The sequence below is a fragment of the Sander lucioperca genome, chromosome 10 (assembly GCF_008315115.2).
Source record: "Sander lucioperca isolate FBNREF2018 chromosome 10, SLUC_FBN_1.2, whole genome shotgun sequence".
NCBI classification, from domain to species: domain Eukaryota; kingdom Metazoa; phylum Chordata; class Actinopteri; order Perciformes; family Percidae; genus Sander; species Sander lucioperca.
The window spans coordinates 774,134-801,538 of NC_050182.1; the positions used below are offsets into that span (position 1 = coordinate 774,134).

A 27,405-nucleotide genomic window follows, 5' to 3' on the forward strand; every position below is an offset into this window, starting at 1 on the left:
GGGGGTTCTGTTCTTATAGTTATTATTAAAAGGAGAGAGGAAGAACATTAATTTAACAAATGATTCCTAACTTTTTAACAGTTTCTACACATGCATTTATACAATCACGCTCATATTTATGGATTCACGGCTTATTATTTGTTACTTCTGGCTGTTTTTCTTTTCCCTCTACATGCAAACACACACATCTGTAACTCAGCACACTCACACATTCCTCACGGTGTTTAGTTTCTGTTGCTATTCCTCTTGTTGTTGTCGTCTCAGTTAAAATGTGTAAATGTTAGTTTGCATGCTCAGATTATCTAATCTAATTATTTTTTTGTATCTTTTCTTGTATGAATGAACTACACACTCAAGACAAACACAGAAGTAGTAAACAGTATGTAATGGGGACAACATCTTTATTAAATAGAGTGGAATGAAACTCAACCAGACAAACTGTGAAAATGAAGCTCCGCCCCTCACAAGACTCACCAGAGATAAAACAGGGAAGCAGGCACACACACACACACACACACACACACACACACACACACACACACACACACACACACACACACATTCCTCATGGTGTTTAGTTTCTGTTGCTATTCCTCTTGTTGTTGTCATCCCAGTTAAATTGTGTAAATGTTAGTTTGCATGCTCAGATTATCTAATCTAACTATTGTTTTGGATCTTATCTTGTATGAATGAACTACACACTCAAGACAAACACAGAAGTAGTAAACAGTATGTAATGGGGACAACATCTTTATTAAATAGAGTGGAATGAAACTCAACCAGACAAACTGTGAAAATGAAGCTCCGCCCCTCACAAGACTCACCAGAGATAAAACAGGGAAGCAGGCGCACACACACACACACACACACACACACTGAGAGGTGAATAGTTTCAGATAAAAACCACTACTTCTACTGAGAGAGAACATCTACAGGAAGGTGTTCTGGAAATACTGGAATACTACACTTCAACCAGCTGCTGAATCCACAAACTGAACGTGAGTTTTATAAGAACAAACGTAAGTAAAAGTAACTTTCAGGGAAAAGTTGAAGTGGCTGAGCTGTCTGTCTTCTGTGTTTCCGGCTTCCCTCAGAGACTAAATGGCTCTCTGCAGTCTGCACGCTGAGAAACTCAAACTCTTCTGTCTGGACCATCAGCAGCTGGTGTGTCTCGTCTGCAGAGATTCAGAGAAACACACCAACCACAGATTCAGACCCATCGATGAAGCTGCACGACAACACAAGAAGAAACTTCAGGGAACTCTGGAGCACTTAAAGAAGTTAAGGGTTTTTGAACAAGTTAAAGTGAAGTGTGATCAAACAGCAAATCACATAAAGGTCCAGGCCCAACGCACACAGACGCAGATTAAGCAGCAGTTTCAGATGCTTCACCAGTTTCTAGAAAATGAAGAGGAGGCCAGGTTGGCTGCACTGTGGGAGGAACAGAAACAGAAGAGTCAGAAGATGAAGGAGAAGATGGAGGCTCTGAGCAGAAAGATAGCAGCTCTTTCAGAAACAGTCAGAGCCACAGAGGAGCAGCTGAGAGCTGAAGACGTCTCATTCCTGATCAACTACAAGGCTGCAGTGGAAAGAGTCCAGCAGTGCCTGCTGGATGATCCGCTGCTCTCAGGAGCTCTGATAGACGAGGCCAAACACCTGGGCAACCTGAGCTTCAACATCTGGAACAAGATGAAGGACATGGTCTCCTACACTCCTGTGATTCTGGACCCAAACACTGCTCATCCAGAACTCATCCTCTCTGAAGATCTGACCAGTGTGAGACGAGGAGCGAGACAGCAGCTTCCTGATAATCCAGAGAGGTTTGATTATTACTACCGCTCTGTCCTGGGCTCTGAGGGCTTTAACTCAGGGACTCACAGCTGGGATGCCGATGTTGGAGACAATGCACTCTGGGAACTGGGTGTGTTAGCAGAGTCTGTCCAGAGGAAGGAAGTCATGCAGTCTGGAATATGGAGCATAGAGTTCAATAACGGTAAATACTTAGCGCGGTCACGACCAGATCCAGACACTGTTCTTGTAGTGCAGAAGAAGCCCCAGAGGGTTCGAGTGACTCTGGACTGGAACAGAGGAAAGCTGTCATTCTATGATCTTGATACTAACACACATATACACACCTTCACACACACTTTCACTGAGAGACTGTTTCCATTGATTGATGCTGGGAGGGAAGTAAAGGTTTTACCACTGAAGGTCTGTGTGACTGTAGAACAGAAATAGATGATGAACATCAATCAGTTCACGTGTTTAATTCTGGGATAAAAAAACAACAACTTTTGTATAGTTAGAATCAAAGATTTTATTAACAGCAAATAGTATAAACTGTCAAAAATCAGCCAAGGAGGTCATGTTTTTGATTTGGTCTGTTTATTTGTTTGTCTGTCATCAGAATTACAGAATAACAATTGGCCCGATTTTTAAATAACTTGGTGGAAGAGTGTAGCATGGGCTGATAAAAACCCAATACATTTTGATCTGAATCACGGTGTGGATGCACAAAATATTTGTGCATTAACATTGCAAGCTACAGCGTTTGTGTTGCATTCAAGTGGTGTAGGAATTATTGGAAAAATTAGTTCCTGACTGGGAAAATTTACACTGCATTAACATTATGAGATAAAGCATTCCTTGGTGAAGGTCTGCGCTCTCTGAGTGCTATTCTAGCTAAATTAATTAATTAAAATTAATTAATTAATAACATAATATTATACTTATAATTATAATTGATAAGTAGCTTTCTTTAACCCTCCTGTTGTCCTCGGGTCAAATTTGACCCATTTTCAAAAAGTTTCTATATCAGAAATTTGGGTTTTCTTTCAACCAAATTTTAAAACAAAATAACGTAGATGGTTCTCTACAACGCTCTTCACAAGTTAAATAAATTATCAGTTCACTACTTTCATTGAATTTGGATGTTTTATTCAATTTTATAGCATGTAAAGAAAAATGTATAATAGAACATTGAAAAACGTAGGAAAAAGTGACAAAAACCTCGAAAAAAGTGACAAAAATATGGGAAAAGCTTTAAAAAAAAAATGTCGACAGGGAAGACAACACAAGGATTAATAAGTACTTTGTGTCGATTGTAAGTTATTCATCTTAGCAACATGCTGTGTGGAGTTCCCCAAGGCTCAATCCTCGGCCCTCTTTTATTTTACATTTACATGCTTCCATTAGCCCAAATTATACAAAACAACATCAACTATGCAGACGACAAATTTGGCTTTTTACGGAGGTGCGCTCTCTCTTCTAGTTTATTTAAGGTTGTTTTTGTTAATGTCAAAGTTTATTCTTTTAGACAGACCTATCAATACATTCATTGAGTTTAGAAAATATGCTTGCTTTTGGGGGAACTATTGGAATTGTTGGGTCTTTGTAAATTATAGAGTGTGGTCTCCTTTTTGGGCTTTAGCAGAAAGGGGGGAGGGACTGAGAAGAGAGTTTCTGTTCTGCTGAGAATGAGATTAAAGCTTTTAAACTGGAACCTGGAAGAGTCTTATTGAAAATAATTAGTATTTTAAGTATAATTTCTGAAATAATTTAGTGCAGAAGAAACAGACAGTTGTAGATAAGTATTTACATGTTTAGTCAGTTCTTGAATGTGCAAGTAATTGCAGCGTAGCCTCAATTCTACTAACTAACTTTATGGAGTATCAGCGGATATAATTATCTTTTTTTTATAATCAATGTTGCAGACATATGACAGTAACTGAGGTTACCTTTATTTTGCAATATTCGGTGAATTCCTCTTAAAATATGCGTGCATTCTCTGATATGAGTTGCCTAGTGTTCTGTGTTCATGTGATAGTTTTGGATCCTTCAAGAGGGGTCTCAACACTTATCTGTTGATCTTACACTGAAATAATTTATTAATTGTTAGTTATGATTTGTATATTTATGGTATTTATTTATTTTTATTATTGATATTTGATGTTGTATTGCCGTTATTGTTATTATTACTATTTTGCTCAATACTGGCTTAGCAACAGTGACAACTGTTTACTGTTCATTTTAACTATTGTAAGATTCATATTTTATCGCTTTGGACAAAAGTGTCTGCTAAATACCATAACCATAACCCTTCCCAAAAGCTACAATAAAGCTGAGAGTAGTATATGCCCTGGAGAAGAGCACCAATACAAGAGAAGCAGTGTACTCACTTTTGATTGATGACCTGAAGGCCATAGAGTACACAATGTCCAAACTCAAGTGCAAGTAATTGCCAAAGAGACAAAGTATAATTTCAAATAATTTAATAACATTTAAGTAGAGACAGCTGTATACATTGCATACATGAGCCTAGTAGAACAGGCTTCATGGCCCTCTGAACACGCTGGACCTCTTAGCATAAGTTAGGAAGGATAAGTTATGATAAATTATAGATTCAGTTGGTAACCATATTTTCTAGAAAATTTGAGAAGAGCTGAATATATTGTAAAGTCACAATGAAATGAAAAAAAATGTAAACAATGGAAGCAACAGTGGAAAGCTGCATGGCCCTCTGAACAACACTGGATTATTAATCACCAAGTGAGAGCACCTGAGAGAGAAGAACAGAGGAATAATTAGTCATGATCACATTACTTTCTGTCTATTAGATTCATTACACCACAAATAATATAACATTGATAATAGGGCTGTGTATTGGCAAGAATCTGGCGATATGATACGTATCACGATACATGGGTCACGATTCAATATATTGCAATATATTTCGATACTGTGCGTAAGGCAATATATTGGGATTTTTTTAAAGAATAATTTTAGAAAAACTAATATTTAAAAAAAGACATGATGTTCATAAAAGTCAAAGAAAATTATTTTAGGTAAACAATTCAGTACACAGAAAATCAAACTGCCAGTTTGGGATTGTGGTTCACAGGTTCTTAGTGAGCAAATTTGTATACGCTAAAGTAGGCCAAAGTTCAGCCATAGCTACGTTGTTAGCTTCTAGCTAAAAGTCAGGCACTGTTAGGCACGGTTAGGCACTGCTAGGCACTGCTAGGCACTGTTAGGCAAGGACACTAGTGGTGTGTCTCAGCATAGCCATCTAGCGGTAGGGGGTTTAAACACAACATAAATGTGAACCACTGTCTTATATGAATATTTTTTAACGTAAAAAAAAACATAAATAATCTCACCTAACAACAACAGTACTTTCTTTATTAACTTACTCTTCTCTGCAACTCTGTCAATGACAGTGTCTGTATCCAAAGCCACAAGTATGTCCTTTTCCGTTGTAATCAACATGAAGGCTTCAAGTTTGTTGGAAGTCAGGCAACTCCTCAGTCTGCTTTTTATGCATTTCATTGTTGAAAATGACCGTTCGCAGGCCACCTGGGTTATTGACAGTGTCAACAAAAACTTGTACGCAAGTCCAAGCAGGTGATATGCATCTGTGAGCAGGTTGAATCTCTGAAGAATCTGAAAGCAGCACAGGGGGCATTCTTTACAAGAAGCACAGCTTTTGTTGACAATTTCCATGTCCTCCTCCATTCCATCTGATCCATCATCCACCGTTCTGGTTACATATTCATCCAATGGTGATAGTTTCAGCCTATCCCATTGGTCTGCTAAGCTTTTCAGTTCCATCTGCAGGTTGTCAACAGTTGCCCTGCTATCAAATTTCACCAGGCACTTGCTGAGGTCTTCAAATGCTGATTTAGGGAGAGCAATGGTTTGAATAAGGTGAACGTTTTTGGGATGCAGAAATGAGGGTCCCATAGGTCAGAAATCTTCGTTGGATGGCCTCACTAGCTGTATCAAGAATTTGATTATGTACCCCAACCTCATAGGCTCTCTCTGCATCAGCCGTGGGCTCATCCTCAGCCATCTCTCCTGATATGGATTTCTTCTTGTTGACTCTTTTCTGGGGCAGTGCCGCCTCCACTTCAATATCTGTGTCCTCATCCTGCTCTTCCACTTTTGCATTTGCCCATTTGACAAAATGGTCAGCCGCATCTTTCACAACCTGGAATTCTCTTGAGATCTGTTTTAGGGCCTCTTGAGTAGTGATGACCATCCTATGGTCAGATAGGATGTCCATCCCTCCAGTCATGTGGCAGGTGCAGGTACTTTGACAGTGGAGATGTAAGCTCAAATACAGTATTCTGAGGAATAGCTGAGCTGTAAGAATTGTCTCATACCTGAGTAAGCCCTCTTTGTATCCTCTGGTGCGTACATTTCCTTTTGTTGTCTTCTGTTCCTGTATGGCTGAGAGTGAGGACACTACATCAATGTACAGACAGTCTTGGGGTTTGCCAAATGCTCAAAATACTTTCTTCATCGGGCTTCGTCCACCACCGTATCTCTCCAATTGGAGCAATGTGCCTGTGCCTCTTGTCATGACTCTCCCTCTCCCACAGGCTCACTCTTTGATATGACTCCCTGATGAACACTGCAATTGAATTAAGGTCCTGATTGCATCAATGACAGAGTTGATGGTTGTTTTGGACAGTAATGTAATAAATTAACCTCTGCCTCTTGACCATTATTGAGATGTTCTTTTAAGCACACATCGTACTTTCCAAGCAATAGTATTAGCTCCAAAAAATTGCCATGGTCTGTACTAACAATATCGAGGTTGTATGCAGCCTCACTGTCCACGTGTCTGTAACTCAGGCCTCTCTTACCTAAAACCTTGACAACCTCCACTACCCGTTCCAAAACCTGGCGCCTCTTCCTCACCTGGTTGCGGTGCACTGCCAGATATCTGCCCCCAAGCAGGTTGTTTATTTCAGCTTTAGAACAGTTTAAAAAAAATGCTTCGGCACAATTTCTATGAGTCATGCTTTGCTTGTGCTCCTCAATTCTTTGGTGCACATGCCTCCAGTCTGACATTCCACTCAGAAAAATGCTGGGGTCGGTTACCTTGTCAAAAGCCAGGCACAAAAAACAAAATAAAGAATGACACTCACTACAGTACGTCAGCCACTTCCAGGTTTTGCCTTCTCTATTAATGAAGGACTTCTTGACAACAGGGTTGCTCGTGTCTTGTTTAGGATGATAATTAAAAAATGTTTGCATGATAGCAGGATCAGGACAGGCAAAGTAGTCTATAGCCTGTTCTTCCCTGTCTGTCTCCTCGACTTCTATCTCAACAACCTGGCATGACTAGACAGACAGAGAGAGAGAGGGGTGATTGGCTGGGAAATACCACAACCAATTACTTGCAAGATATACATATACCTACAAGTTACAATTAAAACAAAACCATAATAGTAATAAGCAAACTGTTGTTTAAATCATGGAGTTTTTTCATGGTATATTATGTTAATTCTAACTTCTTATATACAATACCATACAGATAGTATTGTACCATACAGTACCTTTTGATACAATTGTACCTATGCTTAGTGGCTGCAGTGGTTAAAACAGGGTAACCTAGTAATACGGTGTCCTCCAATTTAGCTAGATAGGTAATTTATTTTATTTCTTATATAACGGCTAGCCTATAACAAATCAGTTGTGTGAGTGTGATATATGCCCATAATCTTCACCTTCAGTACTTCGTTCAGTATTATTCATGTTACTGAATTTCCCCCCACCACTAGGTGGCAGTATAGGATCAGGAATGACAGAGCCATATATTAGAGTCTACATATGGATCCAGCCTCTCACCTGGACTTATCTTTATCTGAGCTGAGTTACATGAGTTAAGTCCGAAACCTTAACCTGAGGTCTAAATAAACTGCCCTGACTCTGATAAGCCTGAAATAACTGATGTCTATCCACAAGTGACTTTCTCACATTTTGTTTTTTTTTTAAAGATTCTTTTTTTGGGCATTTTAGGCCTTTATTTGACAGGACAGCTGAAGACATGAAAGGGTAGAGAGAGATGGGGAAAGACATGCAGCAAAGGGCCACAGGTCGGAGTTGAACCGGGGCCCGCTGCGTCGAGGAGTAAACCTCCGTACATGGGCGCCTGCTCTACCAACTGAGCTATCTGGGCACCCGACTTTGTCACATTTCTGAAGATTTTACATGACCTGATGCATATTTTAAAGTAGCTATGCTTACTTTCAAAGCGCATTGTCCAAGTATGTATGAGTGGACCAAACTGTAAACTCAAGTCGGCATAGTGAAGTGGATAGTGGTGTTTAGGTCGAAGATTTACATGTGGGAATAACTCCTGCCTCATTTCCACATACTCCTCGATCAGTACCTTTATGTAAGCAATCTGAGGTTCTGAAAGGCTAGGTGCACAGACAAATGGAGCTCAGCGAAAATTCTGACAGGAAGACTTCGCTTTTGTACAATAAATCTTTGCATATCTGCAACGAAGTCTCTCCTGATTGAAATTCAGTTAGCTCCCTCAGAAGTAGTATCAGTTGCCATACAGCATTGCCAGCATCTTCAATTCTGTCATGCACTAAAATAGGCAAGAACCTCAATAGCCTCCTGTTCTGGGCTGCATGGCCCCCAGACTTTGCTCCATTACTGGGAACAGCGTTTGGTTCATTGCTGCTTTCACCAGGAAATGATCGTTGTGTGTGTAGTGAGTCTGTTATTTAGTAACTCGTAACTAAACCACTTTTTTGTTTTGATTAAGAACTGCAAACACATTGCTAAGTCATAGTATATAACCCCCTCTAATGGGTCATGTGCTAGACAGCGAGGCAGTCCAGGCTAAGACACATGGAAGTGAAACAGTTTGTTGAAAACACTGTTGCCTTTAATGCCCTGATGCATAGTAACTTCAGCTTGGCTCCGCTATCCTACGTACTTCCACTCAATTTTCATTTTCCTTCAGTACTCCGTCTGGGTTTGCAGTATATTCTTGGGTTTTCTCCGGCCAAATTTTTGGCGGTCCAATCAGCGAACAGAGGGAGTGGCTGAGAACGATGACATTGAGGCCATGCGCTAGTTTGAGTTGTAGTTCCGTAATGGCGGCGGAGAAAGATGCGAGCGAAGCCATTCGGTCCGTTGTGGCAACGCTGCTGAATATCCAGAAGTTAAAGCCCGAGGAAGAACAATCTTTGCTGAGTTGTGTTGGTGGCCATGATGTTGTGGCCCTCCTCCCCACGGGGTTCAGGAAATGTTTGATTTTCCAGCTCGCTCCGTTAGTGGTTAAGGAGTTGGCTAAGGCTAACGCTAGCGATGCTAAGCCAACGTCACGACCAAACGTTAGCGATTGGTTATGGCAGATCCAGAGTGGCTCTGGGCAGATCCAATAGTTTTAAACTTCAACAGAGTACCCGCCTTCAAGGAAGTTAACACTTGTTAATGGAGAGTGGCCAGACTCTCTGGACAAATGAAATGGACCAGAGTCTGGTAGGACCAGGCTAGTGGACCAGAGTCTGGTAGGACCAGGCTAATGGACCAGAGTCTGGTAGGACCAGGCTAATGTACCAGAGTCTGGTAGGACCAGGCTAGTGTACCAGAGTCTGGTAGGACCAGGCTAATGGACCAGAGTCTGGTAGGACCAGGCGAGTGTACCAGAGTCTGGTAGGACCAGGCTAATGGACCAGAGTCGGGTAGGACCAGGCTAGTGTACCAGAGTCTGGTAGGACCAGGCTAATGGACCAGAGTCTGGTAGGACCAGGCGAGTGTACCAGAGTCTGGTAGGACCAGGCTAATGGACCAGAGTCTGGTAGGACCAGGCTAATGGACCAGAGTCTGGTAGGACCAGGCTAGTGTACCAGAGTCTGGTAGGACCATCTCTCAGAGTCAAGCTTTGTAAATGAAAGGCAAAGAAAGGCAATTGTTATTACTTATAAGTGATACAAACACACTGTGAATTATATAAATATACACAATGAATTATTCTGAGTTATTTCTCTTTTAATTAATGCACAAACCAATGGACTGGGGAACAGACAGAGATAATAAAGCTAGATACATTATTATTATGACACTTAACGTTCACCGGGTTACATTTTGTCTGTGTACATTTGGTTATTGCACCTTATTGATCTTTATTTTTTATGAATTGTTCTTTTTCTACTTTTTACCACACTTGATGCATAACAATTTGAGAACCACTGCCCTAGGGGGTCCTCAGAGTTAGTGCAGGAGGGCCGCCGATACATTAAAATAATTCTAACATTTTAACAGCAAAGATAAATTGGCCTATTTGTGATTTTTTTTTTAAATTTAATTTACACATTGGAGATAAGCTTGGGTAAGGTAACCATACAGTTAAGCTTAAGGATTCACAGCCATTCATTGTCATCCATCCAGCCAAGTTTAATGCAACTTAATTTTTTACAGTAGGCAACATGTAGTTGGGGGTCCCTACTCTGTCTCTCTTTCAGGGGTCTGTTGAGTTAAAAAAGTTTAAACAATGCTGATTCTTGATAACCATGTATTTTTATGTTTTTATGTAGTCAACGTATGCTGCAGCTGGGTTAGGCAAAATAGGAAGATATAAATCCATATCCTGTTTCTACTCTCACTCTCTGTGCAATTCCATTAATGTGCAATACCATTACTTCACTTCACACTGCATCACACTGCATATCACACTGCATATCACACTGTACATAAAACCATATCTACCTTTATATATTTTAATATTTTGCACTACTTATTTTATTACATGTTGTTACATTTCTCTTACGCATGTTATGTTGACAGTGGAAGAGGAGTAAATTTTAATCTCGTTGTACATGTGTATAATGACAATAAAAGGCATTATATTCTACTCTCACTCTCTGTCTTTGCATAGATTAGAAATCAGACCCTTCTGTCTCCACTCTCACCCTCTGTCTCTGCATAGATCAGATCAAAATCCGACCAAGTATATACAGGAACGTAGTTATAGGAACAGTCCACTTCTAAACAGTTCTACTAACTACTCTCCCCCAAAACCATTTTTTCCCATTTGCATTCACACTGGCCAAGTGGCCATCGGAACTGACCTTTAGTTATTATAACACAGCCATCTAACCACCACTATGCAGGAAAGGGAAAAGGGAGAAGACCCTGCCCTGAAGTAGGAGCTGAAAGAGTTACAGGAACTGTGGCCAGAGGAACTTAATAATCCCCAAATTGGTCCAGTCAGAACACGAGAAAAATGTGTTCTAGGAATGTTATGTTCTAGGCACTGCAAAAATCCCTCCAGTCGGAAAGCGGCTTATAACACTGCTGAGATGTAGTGAAGAGCCGAACAAAACAAACCAAAAACAGTTAGTGCAAATCATGATCTAGTTAGTGGTGTTGATCAGTTATAACACAATATATATGAATGCTGAAATGTAGTGAAGAGTCAATATACAGTTAGTGCAGCTAGTGGTCTAGTTAGTGATATAGGTCAGTGATTACACAGTTAACCGGAATAGACAGTCTATGTAGATGTTGAATGTAGTGAAAAGTCAATATACAGTTAGTGCAAATAGTGGACTAGGTAGTGATGTAGATCAGGAATAACACGATATAAATGAGTAAACAGTTGGTAGAATAATTACATTATCAAGTAATAGACAGGAACCACTGAAGTTATAATAATGTTTAGTTTACTTGCAAGTAGGGTCAGTTTACAGCACTCACAGCATAAGTACAGGAAGTGACTCAGAATAAGCTTTCTACAACAGCTTTTGTAATACAACGTACAATGTGATAAAATCGGTAGTCATAATAAAGAGTCAATGTCGTCAGTTATCTCAGTCAAGGAGCTCCTGTTCTTTCCTCAGCATCACACCGTGCTCCAGACAAGGACAAGATACCAGATGGTGTCCGCAACAGTGTTTGGTTATAATGCAAACAGTTTTAATACTAATCAGACGAAAAAGTATGTATCGTAATTTTTCTGACAAAAGTCTATATAAATGCTGAGATGTAGTAAAGAGTCAACATACAGTTGGTGCAAAGTGTGGTCTAGATAATGATGTAGCTCAGTAATATCACATGCATTTATACAGTCACGCTCATATGGATTCACGGCTTATTCTTTGTTACTTCTGGCTGTTTTTCTTTTCCTTCTACATGCAAACACACACATCTGTAACTCAGGACACACACACACACACACACACGCACACACACATTCCTCACGGTGTTTAGTTTCTGTTGCTATTCCTCTTGTTGTTGTCGTCTCAGTTAAATTGTGTAAATGTTAGTTTGCATGCTCAGATTATCTAATCTAATTATTTTTTTGGATCTTTTCTTGTATGAATGAACTACACACTCAAGACAAACACAGAAGTAGTAAACAGTGTGTAATGGGGACAACATCTTTATTAAATAGATTGGAATGAAACTCAACCAGACAAACTGTGAAAATGAAGCTCCGCCCCTCACAAGACTCACCAGAGATAAAACAGGAAGAAGGCACACACACAACCACTACTTCTACTGAGAGAGAACAGCTACAGGAAGGAGTTCTGGGACTTCAACCAGCTGCTGAATCCACAAACTGAACGTGAGTTTTATAAGAACAAAGACCCAAAGTCAAAGTAACTTTCAGGGGAAAGTTGAAGTGGCTGAGCTGTCTGTCTGCTGTGTTTCCGGCTTCACTCAGAGACTAAATGGCTTCCAGATCAGAGGAGGATCTCTGCTGTCCGGTCTGTCAAGACATCTTTAGAGATCCTGTTGTTCTGTTGTGTAGCCACAGCTTCTGTGAAGACTGTCTGCAGGGCTGGCGGAGACAGAAACAGACACAGGAGTGTCCAGTTTGTAGGAAAAGATCCTTGTCTAAACCACATGTTAGCCTGGTGTTGAAGAACCTGTGTGAGGCCTTCTTACAGGAGAGAGATCAGAGATCTTCAGAGGCTCTCTGCAGTCTGCACTCTGAGAAACTCAAACTCTTCTGTCTGGACCATCAGCAGCCGGTGTGTGTTGTCTGCAGAGATTCAGAAACACACTCCAACCACAGATTCAGACCCATCGATGAAGCTGCACAACAACACAAGAAGGACCTTCAGGAAGCTCTGGAGCCCTTAAAGGACAAGTTAAATGTTTTTGAACGAGTAAAAGAGGAGTGTGATAAAACAGCAAAACACATAAAGGTCCAGGCCCTGCGCACAGAGACTAAGATTAAGCAGCAGTTTAAGATGCTTCACCAGTTTCTAGAAAATGAAGAGGAGGCCAGGATGGTTGCACTGAGGGAGGAAGAGGAGCAGAAGAGTCGGAGTATGAAGGAGAAGATGGAGGCTCTGAGCAGAGAGATAGCAGCTCTTTCAGACACAGAGCCACAGAGGAGCAGCTGAGAGCTGAAGACGTCTCATTCCTGATCAACTACAGGGCTGCAGTGGAAAGAGTCCAGCAGCGCCCCCTGCTGGATGATCCACAGCTGCTCTCAGGAGCTCTGATAGACGAGGCCAAACACCTGGGCAACCTGAGCTTCAACATCTGGAACAAGATGAAGGACGAGGTCTCCTACACTCCTGTGATCCTGGACCCAAACACTGCTCATCCATTACTAATCCTGTCTGAAGATCTGACCAGTGTGAGACGAGGAAAGGGATGGGGAGAGCTTCCTGATAATCCCGAGAGGTTGGATTGTGACTAAATAGGTAATTATTATTCTACACAGAAGGGGAGGAGTGTGATTGACTTAAGTGTTTAAGTCTGCCCTTTGTACCATGCCTTCATCTTCATCTGGGTGCCTTTATACATACACGTAAACTACCCTGGACTGGACTGATTGGCACTGTTTGACTCCCTTACTGGCTATATTATCCATCTGCCCATTTTGCTAGCTTGCCTGTATGGTCAATTCTTGTCTTTTTGTCTGTATGGACAGTTTTCAACTTTAACGTAAACTTTTCATCAAGTCTTTACTAGTGTCTATGTATATTTAAGTAATGATTATTCTATTTTGTATATATTGTGTTGCCTTTTGTACTTGCATAGATATAGAATTTGCAATGATACTACTTTGCACTATGATACCATTGCACTTTTTTGCATGTTTTCCACACCGCCCCTTTTAAACATGCTACAACCAAACTTTACTGTAAGGGCACACTGTTGATATCATTCTTTGTATTTTTGTAGTATGTGTGCATGGATGTCAAATCTCATATGTCTGTGTGCATATGTGTATATATATGTTGTGTAAAAGCTATTGGACACCTTAATTTCCTTCGGGATAAATAAAGTATCTCTATCTCTATCTATCTATAGGTGTCCTGGGCTCTGAGGGCTTTGACTCAAGGACTCACAGCTGGGATGTCGAGGTTGGAAACAGTACATTCTGGGAACTGGGTGTGTTGGCAGAGTCTGTCCAGAGGAAGGAAGACATTCAGTCTGGAATATGGAGCATAGTGTTCGAAGAAGGTGAATACTCAACACAGTCACTACCAGATCCAGAAACCGATCTCGAGCTGGAGACGCAGCCCCGGAGGATCCGAGTGACTCTGGACTGGAACGGAGGAAAGCTGTCATTCTATGATCTTTGTACTAACACACACATACACACCTTCACACACACTTTCACTGAGAGGCTGTTTCCATTGTTTGACAATGAGGAGAACGTGTTTGTTTTACCACTGAAGGTCTGTGTGACTGTAGAACAGATGAATGATTATGGTGGTTATAAGGATTATAATCATCACAATGATGATTATGGTGGTTATGAAGATTACGATGGTAATGAGGATGGTGATGATGATGATGATGATTATGATGATTATGATTTCATTATGGGATTTTAAAGATTATTTTTTGGGGCATTTTAGGCCTTTATTATATAGGACAGCTGAAGACATGAAAGGGGAGGAATGACCTGCAGCAAAGGGCCGCAGGTCGGAGTCGAACCTGCAGCCGCTGCGTCGAGGAGTAAAACTCTATATATGGGCGTCCGCTACACCAGGTGAGCTAACCAGGGGCCCAAAAACAACAACTTTTTTTATATTTAGAGTCAAAGATTTTATCAACAGCAAATAGTATAAACTGTCAAAAATCAGCCAAGGAGGTGATGTTTTCGATTCGGTCTGTTTATTTCTTTGTCTGACATCAGAATTACAGAATAACAATTGGTCCAATTTTTATATAACTTGGTGGAAGAGTGTAACATGGGCTGATAAAAACCCATTACATTTTGATCTGAATCACGGGGCGGATACACAAATTATTTGTCCATTAACATTGCGAGCTACAGCGTTTGTGTTGCATTCAAGTGGTGTAGGAATTATTGGAAAAATGAGTCCCTGACTGGGAAAATTGACACTGTATTAACATTATGAGATAAAGCATTCCTTGGGGAAGGTCAGCGCTCTCCGAGTGCTCTTTTAGCTAAACATATTAAGAAGTACTTTGTGTTGATTGTAAGTTATTCATCTTAGCAACATGATGTGTGGAGTTCCCCAAGGCTCAATCCTCGGCCCTCTTATTTTACATTTACATGCTTCCATTAGGCCAAATTATACAAAACATCAACTATGCAGACGACAACTTTGCCTTTTTATGGAGGTGCGCTCTCTCTTCTAGTTTGATTGTTTTCGTTAATGTCAAAAGAAAATATAAGAAGTCCTTCCTGTCACTTAGGAATCTGGTTTGATTGATGACTGACAGGTCAAGAGGTCACGACCTGTCAAAATTTTGATTGATGGTCGACAGGTGTTTCTGATGCAATATCTATTTACAGTCAGAGACAGGAAATGACGTTGTCTAGAGAAAGGGGTGTGAGAGGAAATAACGTGAATGATGGTTTTGAATGAATTAAATTAAATATCTTTATCAGTATTTGATACACGTCTCATATAACTGAGAGAACTAAAAATGGTGAATGTTTAAGATTGTTAAATCCAATTGTTACTGCATTCAATGTTTTTTAGTAATATAGGAATGAACCGCAAACAAAAAATATTAAAGCTATTAAACTATTTAACCTGACATCCCACGAAAATATTGTCCAATGGCAATATTGGCAAATGATTGCGTATTCGGTCCAACAAAGCGTGTTATCATTATATGAAATGGAACAGCTTAATAACTAATAACTTGGGTCAAATCAGGCTTTACATTTTGTAGAAAATGTTGACAGGTCTGTGCATGCATCGCTCTGGTTCATATATCTGGTTCCCAGTGTCCTCTGCCTCTCCTGCACCCTCATCTGCTCCAAGTACATTACAATATTACAATATTGCAAAGGAGAAATTATTACACCGTAAAAGTATGATTAAGGATGTTAAACCCTATATTTTCAGAACTTGTATCTGCAGCTCTTTCTGTATGAACTTTAGACTGAGTGCTCACCAAAAGCAGTTGTCTCCTGCGAGCCAGGAGACAACTCTCATTTCTGTGTCAACTGTTGTCTACTGGGCCTAAGGTCAGGGGTCAACCTCTGCTCTGATGAACATACAGTCACACACACAGTTTCTGCACCTCTACTTTAATACATTTAAACGCCTCATATAACTGAGAGAACTAGAAATGGTGAATGTTTAAGACACAGCTAACCAATGAGAGAAGGAAGGGAGAGGATTGTTATTGGATAGTGTGGGTGCATTCACATTAGTAATATAGGAATGAACCGCAAACAAAAAAACAAAAAACAAATTAAAGCTATTAAACTATTTAAGCTGACATCCCACAAAAATATTGTCCAATGGCAATATTGGCAAATGATTGCATATGAAATGGAACAGCTTAATAACTAATAACTTAGCTCAAATCAGGCTTTACATTTTGTAAAAAATGTTGATGGTCTGTCTGTCTGTGCATGCATCGCTCCGGCCCGTATGTCTGGCTCCCAATGTCCTCTGCCCTCTTGCACCATGGATTGTGACGGGGCGCATGGCTGCCGTCACGCTAGTGATGCGCTACCTATTTTTCTCTCAGAGACGGAATGTAAATGTTGCCTGTATAGGTTTATTTAGCGTGTTCATATGTTCTGTTAATTACCACACACTGTTGTCAAATAATCTGTAAACCTAGTCATTTATCAAATTCCTCAGTTATCCTGTAGCTTTCTTGTGTACACATTTAACATTTAACATCTAATACTGCAGTGATTTAAATGCTATAGCAACATCCATCAATACATCATTTTCTATTGTTTAAAACCCTACAGTTTATTTCACAAACATGTTCAGTTACAATAATCACACAACACTTGTTCCTTTTGTTAACTAGTGTCGTTTATTGAGTTTAAAAGCTAACAGAGGGTAACATGATTTGTCTTACCAGCATGTGCTCTCTTTGTTCTAAAGGAAAGTTTGCCGCAATCCTCGGGTTTAAATGGGTCTATGACTTCCGGGGTAACAGGAAGTTAACCGGCATTTTAAGTATTACAATTTGTAGCCATCAAGATGTCTTGGGGCTTTGTCTAATTTGAATGTGAATCATATAAATGATATGCTGTAAATGTCTAGCTTCTTAGATATATTCATTTTGGCTGTATGGAGCCGTTTCTGTCTATTCACCTGAGCCACCCCTGCATTGTATTGTGTTGGTATGTTCCAATTTGAGGGGTGGGGCTTCAGGCTATATAGAGTGGCAGTAGTATTTGCTCGAGAGAGCTGTTGGAACACCTGAGGGAGTAGGATGTAAGTCTGTTGCGTATCCTCAGAGTGATGACTTGAGTTAAGGTCTAATTAGTGAACAGTTGTATATTTATATTATCTTATTGTTTCGACTCCCAAGTCAATTTATTTTATTTCCTTGAAAGTATATATTTTTCTTCTTTTCTTCTTAAATTGTTTTGTTAATTTTTATTTCACGATTTTGCCTCATTTGGCCTTAATTGGGGTAAACAATAAAAATCCCATCTTGTTAACTTCATCTCCGACTCATCCTGAGTGTTTACACCTGCTCACGACTACTCATCTACATCTACCCTTGACATGGATGTATTAAGAGTCCTGCACCCTCAGTTGCTCCGTACTCATCTGGCAGTGCCTGCTTCCTTCTGGGCCCGGGGATCGGTGTTCACACCCCTTTTTCCCCACCACGCCTCTTTTTCCTACGCCCAAACCACGCCTCTGGAAATTGCGTTTTCAATTCAGATGAACAAATGAGAATGAGGGAGACAGGAAATAGATGTGACTACTTTCTTTGAATTTTGAGTGATTTATTCAACTTAGTCACACTTTTCTTCCACCATATGAAATGAATGGGAAAGAGTATAATTTTCATCCATACACACACTCCTACAACTTTCCTGTGCTTGTGTGTCATTATACACAGGAAACACACACACACACACACACAAACAGACACCGATCAGAGCAAGTATTTTAGCTAATTATATAAAATATACAAACGTTAAAAAACATGTGCTTGTGACATTTTTTGTATTAATACAGCTTTTAAAATTATATTGTATTCTTCTTGATGTACACAATGCTTATAATAGTTGTAGAAAATGTAAGATAAGATTCAAATTTGCACCCTGAACCAAATTTGTTTCTTTGTAAAACGCCAACGTTAAAAGTAAGTAGTACCCTGAAGTTATATGACTTCACCAGATGCATTTATGTTTTAGCGACATTGCGTCATAATTTCCCAATTAAGAATTACCACGTCGCCAAAAATATAAGTCTCACAGACAAGATATGGTATGTTCAACATGAATATGAATTCATGAATACAAAAATGATTTTGTATCATTTTAATGTAACTAGCATAACTACATTTGCTTAAAAGATTGGTTGTGTTTAATGTGGTGAAAGATGCCAATTTTAAAAAGATAACGTAGCAACAAGTAGTTTAGCTAATAATATTAAATATACAAACCAACGTTAAAAGTAAGTAGTACTACCTTGCATTTTACTCTGGTCTCATGTTATCTGCATTTCAACCTGAGCTCAATTATTTATAACAATAATTAATTATACAATGCAATATGCAACTGACAACTTTGTCTTAATATTTGATGGTCTGTTCAGAGAATGACCGACAAATTATATATCACTTAAGAGCAGAAACTAAGAATTTAAGACCACAATTTTTTATCCTGTAACAGTATCACTGAAAAGACCCTGAAGGGTGTTGAAACGGCAACTATGATTACATCATACTAGAAATGTAATTACTAGAAAAGAGAGGATTTAAGAAAACTATAAGAGATAGTTAAAAAGAAAAAGATATAGGAAGCTTGTCCCTCCAAGCGAACTGCTATTTTATTTATGAATTGGTATATCCAAATGTGATATTGTTCGACTTTGTATTTCTATTATTGTTATACAATGTTCTGCTAATTTTGTTTTGTTTGTTAGATTATTTTAAACTTTTTTCTATCTACAACATCTATCAATGTTGGAAGATCTCTCTTGGAGTAGACTAGTTCTCCCTTTTGAAAGAGCAAGGGCCTCTAGCATGCAGTTGTCAGCTAAGGTCAAAGGTCAACCTCTTACACACACACACACACAAACACACAGTTGTTTTATTTTCTGTTTCCTAGTCCCATTTTTTAGTCTTAAGTACTTAACACAAGAAACAAATTAACAGTTAATTATGCAACATTAGTTAGTTGCAAGGATGTATAATACAAACTGCAATGATTATCTCTCTCCTATATTGAGTAGTCAGGTCAGTCTCTACCTAAACACCTTTATGCTCTGTACAAATTTACATTAATGTAACTTTAAATAAAAGCCCCATACTACTACTTTATGAGAAATGTCCAAATAGTTTTGAGACAAACTGCAGATTCTAGTTTTAGTGATATATAATTCAGACCTGGGTAGCTTAAGTTGACTGACATTCGATAAAATTACCAACCAGTTGTTGATGGAATGCACAATGCAACAGGTAACTTTCCCTTCTGTGACATGCTGCCAGAGTGATATAGAGCCAGCGGACGGTTTGTCTAGCTTTAACTTTCACTGTTTATTTCACTGTCTAAGTGTAGACGGTGGTTTGCATTCTTAACAGGCACAGATGCATAAGCATCAGTTCTGCTGTATGAAACGAGCTGCTGTCATGCGAGCCAGAGGATGGGGCCTATAGGTAACAGTTGCCGCAACTAAGGTCAAAGGTCAACCTCTGCTCTACATACATGTATGTTGTTTTATTTTCTGTTTTTCTGTTTCCTAGTTCTGTTTTTTAGTCTTAAGTACTTAATAAAAGAAACAAAAAGGTACCTAAACACCTTTATGCTATGTACAACTTGACATTAATCTGTAACAACTACGTTTTAACCAGCTTTATCTTATTATCTTGTATGAACTTTTAGAAATAGTATATCATATATGCTGCATAAAAACGAACTGCGAGCCATAGCAAGGGGCCTCTAACCAGTTGCCATAGCTAAGGTCAAAGGTCAACCTCTGCTCTGCAGCGCTTACACACACACACACACACACACACACACACACAACAGCTGTACATTTGTCAACAGCTGTACATTTATGTCCACATACGTTCTCGCTTAGTAGTTATCTGTAGATTGGATATGTCATTAGATTAAATGCCCGTAGGAAAATAATTTCCAGACACAACCAGAACCACTCAAGCTAAAAAGCATTGAGTGTTAAATGCCACATGTCCCACTGTAGCCTTTCATCTCACTATATACACAGTTTGGTTTTATTTGTTAGCACCGTGTTAACCTTGTTAAGCTGTAAATGTAGCAATTCTTCTCTCACTTTCATAAGGAAAATTGTAGGGTATCCAATTACAAATGCAAAGCACCACTTGTTAAACAACAACAAGAAAATATATGAATGGATTTAAACACCAGTGCAGCCAAACACTATGAACAATCTTCATCTAGACAACACACACTGGCACTCAGTATATACTGAAAGTAAAAACACTAGCATCAAACACCACACCACACCACTTTACAGTTTGGATAATTTGACTGATTTCACACAAATCAATATTTTCTTTAAAGAAAAAATATGAAACACACACACACACACACAAAACTAAACATACAAGACATACTCCAAAACACAACCACACAAAACAAAGACAAAATATAATAATAATAATAATAATAATAATAATAATAACAATCCTACACTACCACAGTCTGGGGGTTATCCATTATTCAATGTGAATTCATCATTTTATAGTCTTTATATAATTCAGTACTAAGGACCATGTGGATAAGAAATCTTGCAGTCTTGAATGCCGTTTACTTGTAATTTGTTCAATGGGCAACAAGTCCATTATCTGTCCTCTGCTGTCAGGAGACAGGGTCGGGGAGTCTTTTATTTTACTGACACCGCATAGACTCCGCTACTGGGTTTATTTAAATATAGGTAAACCATGTAGGCCTAAGAGATTACAATATAAGCCTGTATATCACTATGGGGACTATTGCATACATATGTCAAGGATGTATAAATTAAATAAACTTCAGCTGGAGTCTGATTTGCTACGGCATCACTGTTCACTGCGTCAGTGATCTTTTTCCATTCCCCATTCTTTCTACAGCCTTTAATCCCAGTTTTCAGGCTGCCAAATCTACAAACGTAAATGCAAATTAACCTGAGATATCAGGGTTTCAATCTCCACCTCTGAAAAATTACGATCATTTCCAGCCGCTGCATTTATCAATGTACGACCATTCTTACGCTCTGATTGTTGTGATACGAAGGTTTCATGAATCACACGTGAAGCCTGTTGTAAGAGGATTTCTGCGCTGATATCTGCGCTGGCTTCTACGTTAGGTTGATAAATGAGGGCCATTGACCCTAATTCTTAGACAAAACGTTCACCAAAAGATACCACCCAGCAATGGAGTGGTGCAGATGGAATTTTTTGGTTAGCCTATATGTGTGTTAGTGTGTGTGTTTTATATATGTTAAATGTAGTTTAATATAAATCCTACCTGTCATGTTAGCCTGAGGGGTTGCATGAGTACTTTCTTTCTTTTTTTCTTTAAAGGACTACTATGGATAAATCAGTTAAATTAATTACATGGAATGTTAAAGGACATCCTATCAAAAGGACAAGAATACTTGCAGCTCTCAAAAAAGAGAAAGTGGGAATAGCCTTATTGCAAGAAACTCACCTTTCACCTGAAGAGCATCTTAAATTACGGAAAGACTGGGTTGGACAAATTTTCTTTTCATCTTTTAAAACAAATAGCCGAGGAGTGGCTGTTTTATTTCATAAACACTTAAGACATAAATCTTACTCTTGTTTATTTTGTTCTTCCTAAAATAATGTATGAAGCTTGTTTCATCTTGTGAAATACATGAAATTTCTATATCAGACGACGCAATGGTCTCCTTGGAAATCTCTCTAAATGAGCGTGGATTGAAGACTTTAATATTTATTATTTATCATCTGAAATAGCCCCATTCATACTTTGGGATGGAGCAAAAGCTACATTGAGAGGACACATTATATCCTACTCCTTTTATAAAAACAAAGAAAGAAAATGAATTACTGATGGAAGAATTATTATCTAGAGAAGCGTTACATAAGCAAGATCAATCTGAAGAAAATTGGAATAAATTAGTTATAGCCAGAGCAAATTTCAATTCAGACCACTCAAACTATATTAAACAAAAAAGTATGTATTTGAAATGAATTTGGGAATAGACCAGGTAAACTATTGGCACATTATTTGAAAAAGGAACAAGCTAAGAGAACAATAATGGCCATTAAAACTGAAAATGTAGTAACATACAAGCCATTACCACTTATTGTTTAATAAGTGGTGCTTTGCATTTGTAATTGGATACCCTACAATTTTCCTTATGAAAGTGAGAGAAGAATTGCTACATTTACAGCTTAACAAGGTTAACACGGTGCTAACAAATAAAACCAAACTGTGTATATAGTGAGATGAAAGGCTACAGTGGGACATGTGGCATTTAACACTCAATGCTTTTTAGCTTGAGTGGTTCTGGTTGTGTCTGGAAATTATTTTCCTACGGGCATTTAATCTAATGACATATCCAATCTAAAGATAACTACTAAGCGAGAACGTATGTGGACATAAATGTACAGCTGTTGACAAATGTACAGCTGTTTAGAGGCCCCTTGCTATGGCTCGCAGTTCGTTTTCATGCAGCATATATGATATACTATTTCTAAAAGTTCATACAAGATAATAAGATAAAGCTGGTTAAAACGTAGTTGTTACGGATTAATGTCAAGTTGTACATAGCATAAAGGTGTTTAGGTAAAGACTGACCTGACTACTCAATATAGGAGAGAGATAATCATTGCAGTAATTTGTATTATACATCCTTGCAACTAACTGATGTTGCATAATTAACTGTTAATTTGTTTCTTTTATTAAGTACTTAAGACTAAAAAACAGAACTAGGAAACAGAAAAACAGAAAATAAAACAACATACATGTATGTAGAGCAGAGGTTGACCTTTGACCTTAGTTGCGGCAACTGTTACCTATAGGCCCCATCCTCTGGCTCGCATGACAGCAGCTGGTTTCATACAGCAGAACTGATGCTTATGCATCTGTGCCTGTTAAGAATGCAAACCACCGTCTACACTTGTGTAAAATAAACAGTGAAAGTTAAAGCTAGACAACCCGTCCGCTGGCTCTATATCACTCTGGCAGCATGTCACAGAAGGGAAAGTTGCCTGTTGCATTGTGCATTCCATCAACAACTGGTTGGTAATTTTATCGAATGTCAGTCAACTTAAGCTACCCAGGTCTGAATTATATATCACTAAAACTAGAATCTGCAGTTTGTCTCAAAACTATTTGGACATTTCTCATAAAGTAGTAGTATGGGGCTTTTATTTAAAGTTACATTAATGTCAATTTGTACAGAGCATAAAGGTGTTTAGGTAGAGACTGACCTGACTACTCAATATAGGAGAGAGATAATCATTGCAGTAATTTGTATTATACATCCTTGCAACTAACTAATGTTGCATAATTAACTGTTAATTTGTTTCTTGTATTAAGTACTTAAGACTAAAAAATGGGACTAGGAAACAGAAAATAAAACAACTGTGTGTGTGTGTGTGTGTGTGTGTGTGTGTGTGTGTGTGTGTGTGTGTGTGTGTGTGTGTGTGTGTGTGTAAGAGGTTGACCTTTGACCTTAGCTGACAACTGCATGCTAGAGGCCCTTGCTCTTTCAAAAGGGAGAACTAGTCTACTCCAAGAGAGATCTTCCAACTTTAATAGATTTTGTAGATAGAAAAAAGTTTAAAATAATCTAACAAACAAAACAAAATTAGCAGAACATTGTATAACAATAATAGAAATACAAAGTCGAACAATATCACATTTGGATATACCAATTCATAAATAAAATAGCAGTTCGCTTGGAGGGACAAGCTTCCTAAATCTTTTTCTTTTTAACTATCTCTTATAGTTTTCTTAAATCCTCTCTTTTCTAGTAATTACATTTCTAGTATGATGTAATCATAGTTGCAGTTTCAACACCCTTCAGGGTCTTTTCAGTGATACTGTTACAGGATAAAAAATTGTGGTCTTAAATTCTTAGTTTCTGCTCTTAAGTGATATATAATTTGTCGGTCATTCTCTGAACAGACCATCAAATATTAAGACAAAGTTGTCAGTTGCATATTTCATTGTATAATTAATTATTATTATAAATAATTGAGCTCAGGTTGAAATGCAGATAACATGAGACCAGAGTAAAATGCAAGGTAGTACTACTTACTTTTAACGTTGGTGTTTTACAAAGAAACAAACTTGGGACAGGGTGCAAAGTTGAATCTCATCTTAGATTTTTTTTTTCTTTTCTTTTTTAACACTGATCACATAAGGTTTACATTTTTTTGATGTTTGTATATTTAATATTATTAGCTAAACTACTTGTTGCTACGTTATCTTTTTAAAATTGGCATCTTTCACCACATTAAACACAAACAATATTTTAAGCAAATGTAGTTATGCTAGTTACATTAAAATGATACAAAATCATTTTTGTATTCATGAATTCATATTCATGTTGAACATACCATATCTTGTCTTACCAGGACTCTTAATACATCCATGGTGCAAGAGGGCAGAGGACATTGGGAGCCAGACATACGGACCGGAGCGATGCATGCACAGACAGACAGACCATCAACATTTTTTACAAAATGTAAAGCCTGATTTGAGCTAAGTTATTAGTTATTAAGCTGTTCCATTTCATATAATGATAATAAGCTTTGTTGGACCAAGTATGCAATCATTTGCCAATATTGCCATTGGACAATATTTTTGTGGGATGTCAGCTTAAATAGTTTAATAGCTTTAATTTGTTTGTTTGCGGTTCATTCCTATATTACTAATGTGAATGCACCCACACTATCCAATAACAATCCTCTCCCTTCCTTCTCTCATTGGTTAGCTGTGTCTTAAACATTCACCATTTCTAGTTCTCTCAGTTATATGAGGCGTTTAAATGTATCAAAGTAGAGGTGCAGAAACTGTGTGTGTGACTGTATGTTCATCAGAGCAGAGGTTGACCCCTGACCTTAGGCCCAGTAGACAACAGTTGACACAGAAATGAGATGCCTTCCTCTGGCTCGCAGGAGACAGCTGCTTTTGGTGAGCACTCAGTCTAAAGTTCATACACAAAGAGCTGCAGAAACAAGTTCTGAAAATATAGGGTTTAACATCCTTAATCATACTTTTATGATGTAATAATTTCTCCTTTGCAATATTGTAATATTGTAATGTACTTGGAGCAGATGAGGGTGCAGGAGAGGCAGAGGACACTGGGAACCAGATATACGAACCAGAGCGATGCATGCACAGACCTGTCAACATTTTCTACAAAATGTAAAGCCTGATTTGAGCTAAGTTATTAGTTATTAAGCTGTTCCATTTCATATAATGATAATAAGCTTTGTTGGACCAAGTACGCAATCATTTGCCAATATTGCCGTTGGAAAATATTTTCGTGGGATGTCAGCTTAAATAGTTTAACAGCTTTAATATATATATATATATATATATATATATTTTTTTTTTTTTGTTCATTCCTATATTACTAAGAAACATTGAATGCAATAACAATTGGATTTAACAATCTTAAACATTCACCATTTTAGTTCTCTCAGTTATATGAGGCGTGTATCAAATACTGATAAAGATATTTAATTTAATATTTAATTCATTCAAACCAAAATGTAAAGCCTGATTTGAGCTAAGTTATTAGTTATTAAGCTGTTCCATTTCATATAATGATAATAAGCTTTGTTGGACCGAATACACAATAATTTGCCAATATTGCCGTTGGACAATATTTTCGTGGGATGTCAGCTTAAATAGTTTAATAGCTTTAATATTTTTTGTTTGCGGTTCATTCCTATATTACTAAAAAACATTGAATGCAATAACAATTGGATTTAACAATCTTAAACATTCACCATTTTTAGTTCTCTCAGTTATATGAGGCGTGTATCAAATACTGATAAAGATATTTAATTTAATTAATTCAAAACCATCATTCACGTATTTCCTCTCACACCCCTTTCTCTAGACAACGTCATTTCCTGTCTCTGACTGTAAATAGATATTGCATCAGAAACACCTGTCGAAGATCAATCAAAATTTTGACAGTAAGTGACAGAAAGGACTTCTTATATTCTCTGCTGTCGTTCTATGATCTTTGTACTAACACACACATACACACCTTCACACACACTTTCACTGAGAGGCTGTTTCCATTGTTTGACCATGAGGAGACCGTGTTTGTTTTACCACTGAAGGTCTGTGTGACTGTAGAACAGATTAATGATTATGGTGGTTATAAGGATTATAATCATCATAATGATGATTATGGTGGTTATGAAGATTATGATGGTAATGAGGATGGTGATGATGATGATGATTATGATTTCATTATGGGATTTTAAAGATTATTTTTTTGGGCATTTTAGGCCTTTATTATATTAGACAGCTGAAGACATGAAAGGGGAAAAAGAGAGGGGGAATGACCTGCAGCAAAGGGCCGCAGGTCGGAGTCGAACCTGCAGCCGCTGCGTCGAGGAGTAAACCTCTATATATGGGCGCCCGCTCCACCAGGTGAGCTAACCAGGGGCCCAAAATCAACAACTTTTTTATATTTAGAGTCAAAGATTTTATTAACAGCAAATAGTATAAACTGTCAAAAATCAGCCAAGGAGGTCATGTTTTCGATTCGGTCTGTTTGTTTGTTTGTCTGACATCAGAATTACAGAATAACAATTGGTCCAATTTTTATATAACTTGGTGGAAGAGTGTAGCATGGGCTGATAAAAACCCATTACATTTTGATCTGAATCACGGGGCGGATACACAAAATATTTGTCCATTAACATTGCGAGCTACAGCGTTTGTGTTGCATTCAAGTGGTGTAGGAATTATTGGAAAAATGAGTTCCTGACTGGGAAAATTGACACTGTATTAACATTATGAGATAAAGCATTCCTTGGGGAAGGTCAGCGCTCTCCGAGTGCTCTTTTAGCTAAACATATTAAGAAGTACTTTGTGTTGATTGTAAGTTATTCATCTTAGCAACATGCTGTGTGGAGTTCCCCAAGGCTCAATCCTCGGCCCTCTTTTATTTTACATTTACATGCTTCCATTAGGCCAAATTATACAAAACATCAACTATG

The 27,405-nt window shown here is 38.3% G+C and overlaps 1 protein-coding gene across 1 annotated transcript; it reads left to right on the forward strand.

Moving 5' to 3' along the window:
* Positions 1-902: 902 nt before the first annotated feature.
* Positions 903-14,615, forward strand: LOC118496094 (zinc-binding protein A33-like). Its single transcript, XM_036006338.1, has 3 exons — positions 903-998; positions 12,479-13,089; positions 14,086-14,615. Exons 2-3 carry the CDS (start codon positions 12,486-12,488, stop codon positions 14,613-14,615), a joined length of 1,134 nt encoding a protein of 377 aa, XP_035862231.1. The 5' UTR covers positions 903-998; positions 12,479-12,485.
* The last annotated feature ends 12,790 nt before the right edge of the window (positions 14,616-27,405 follow it).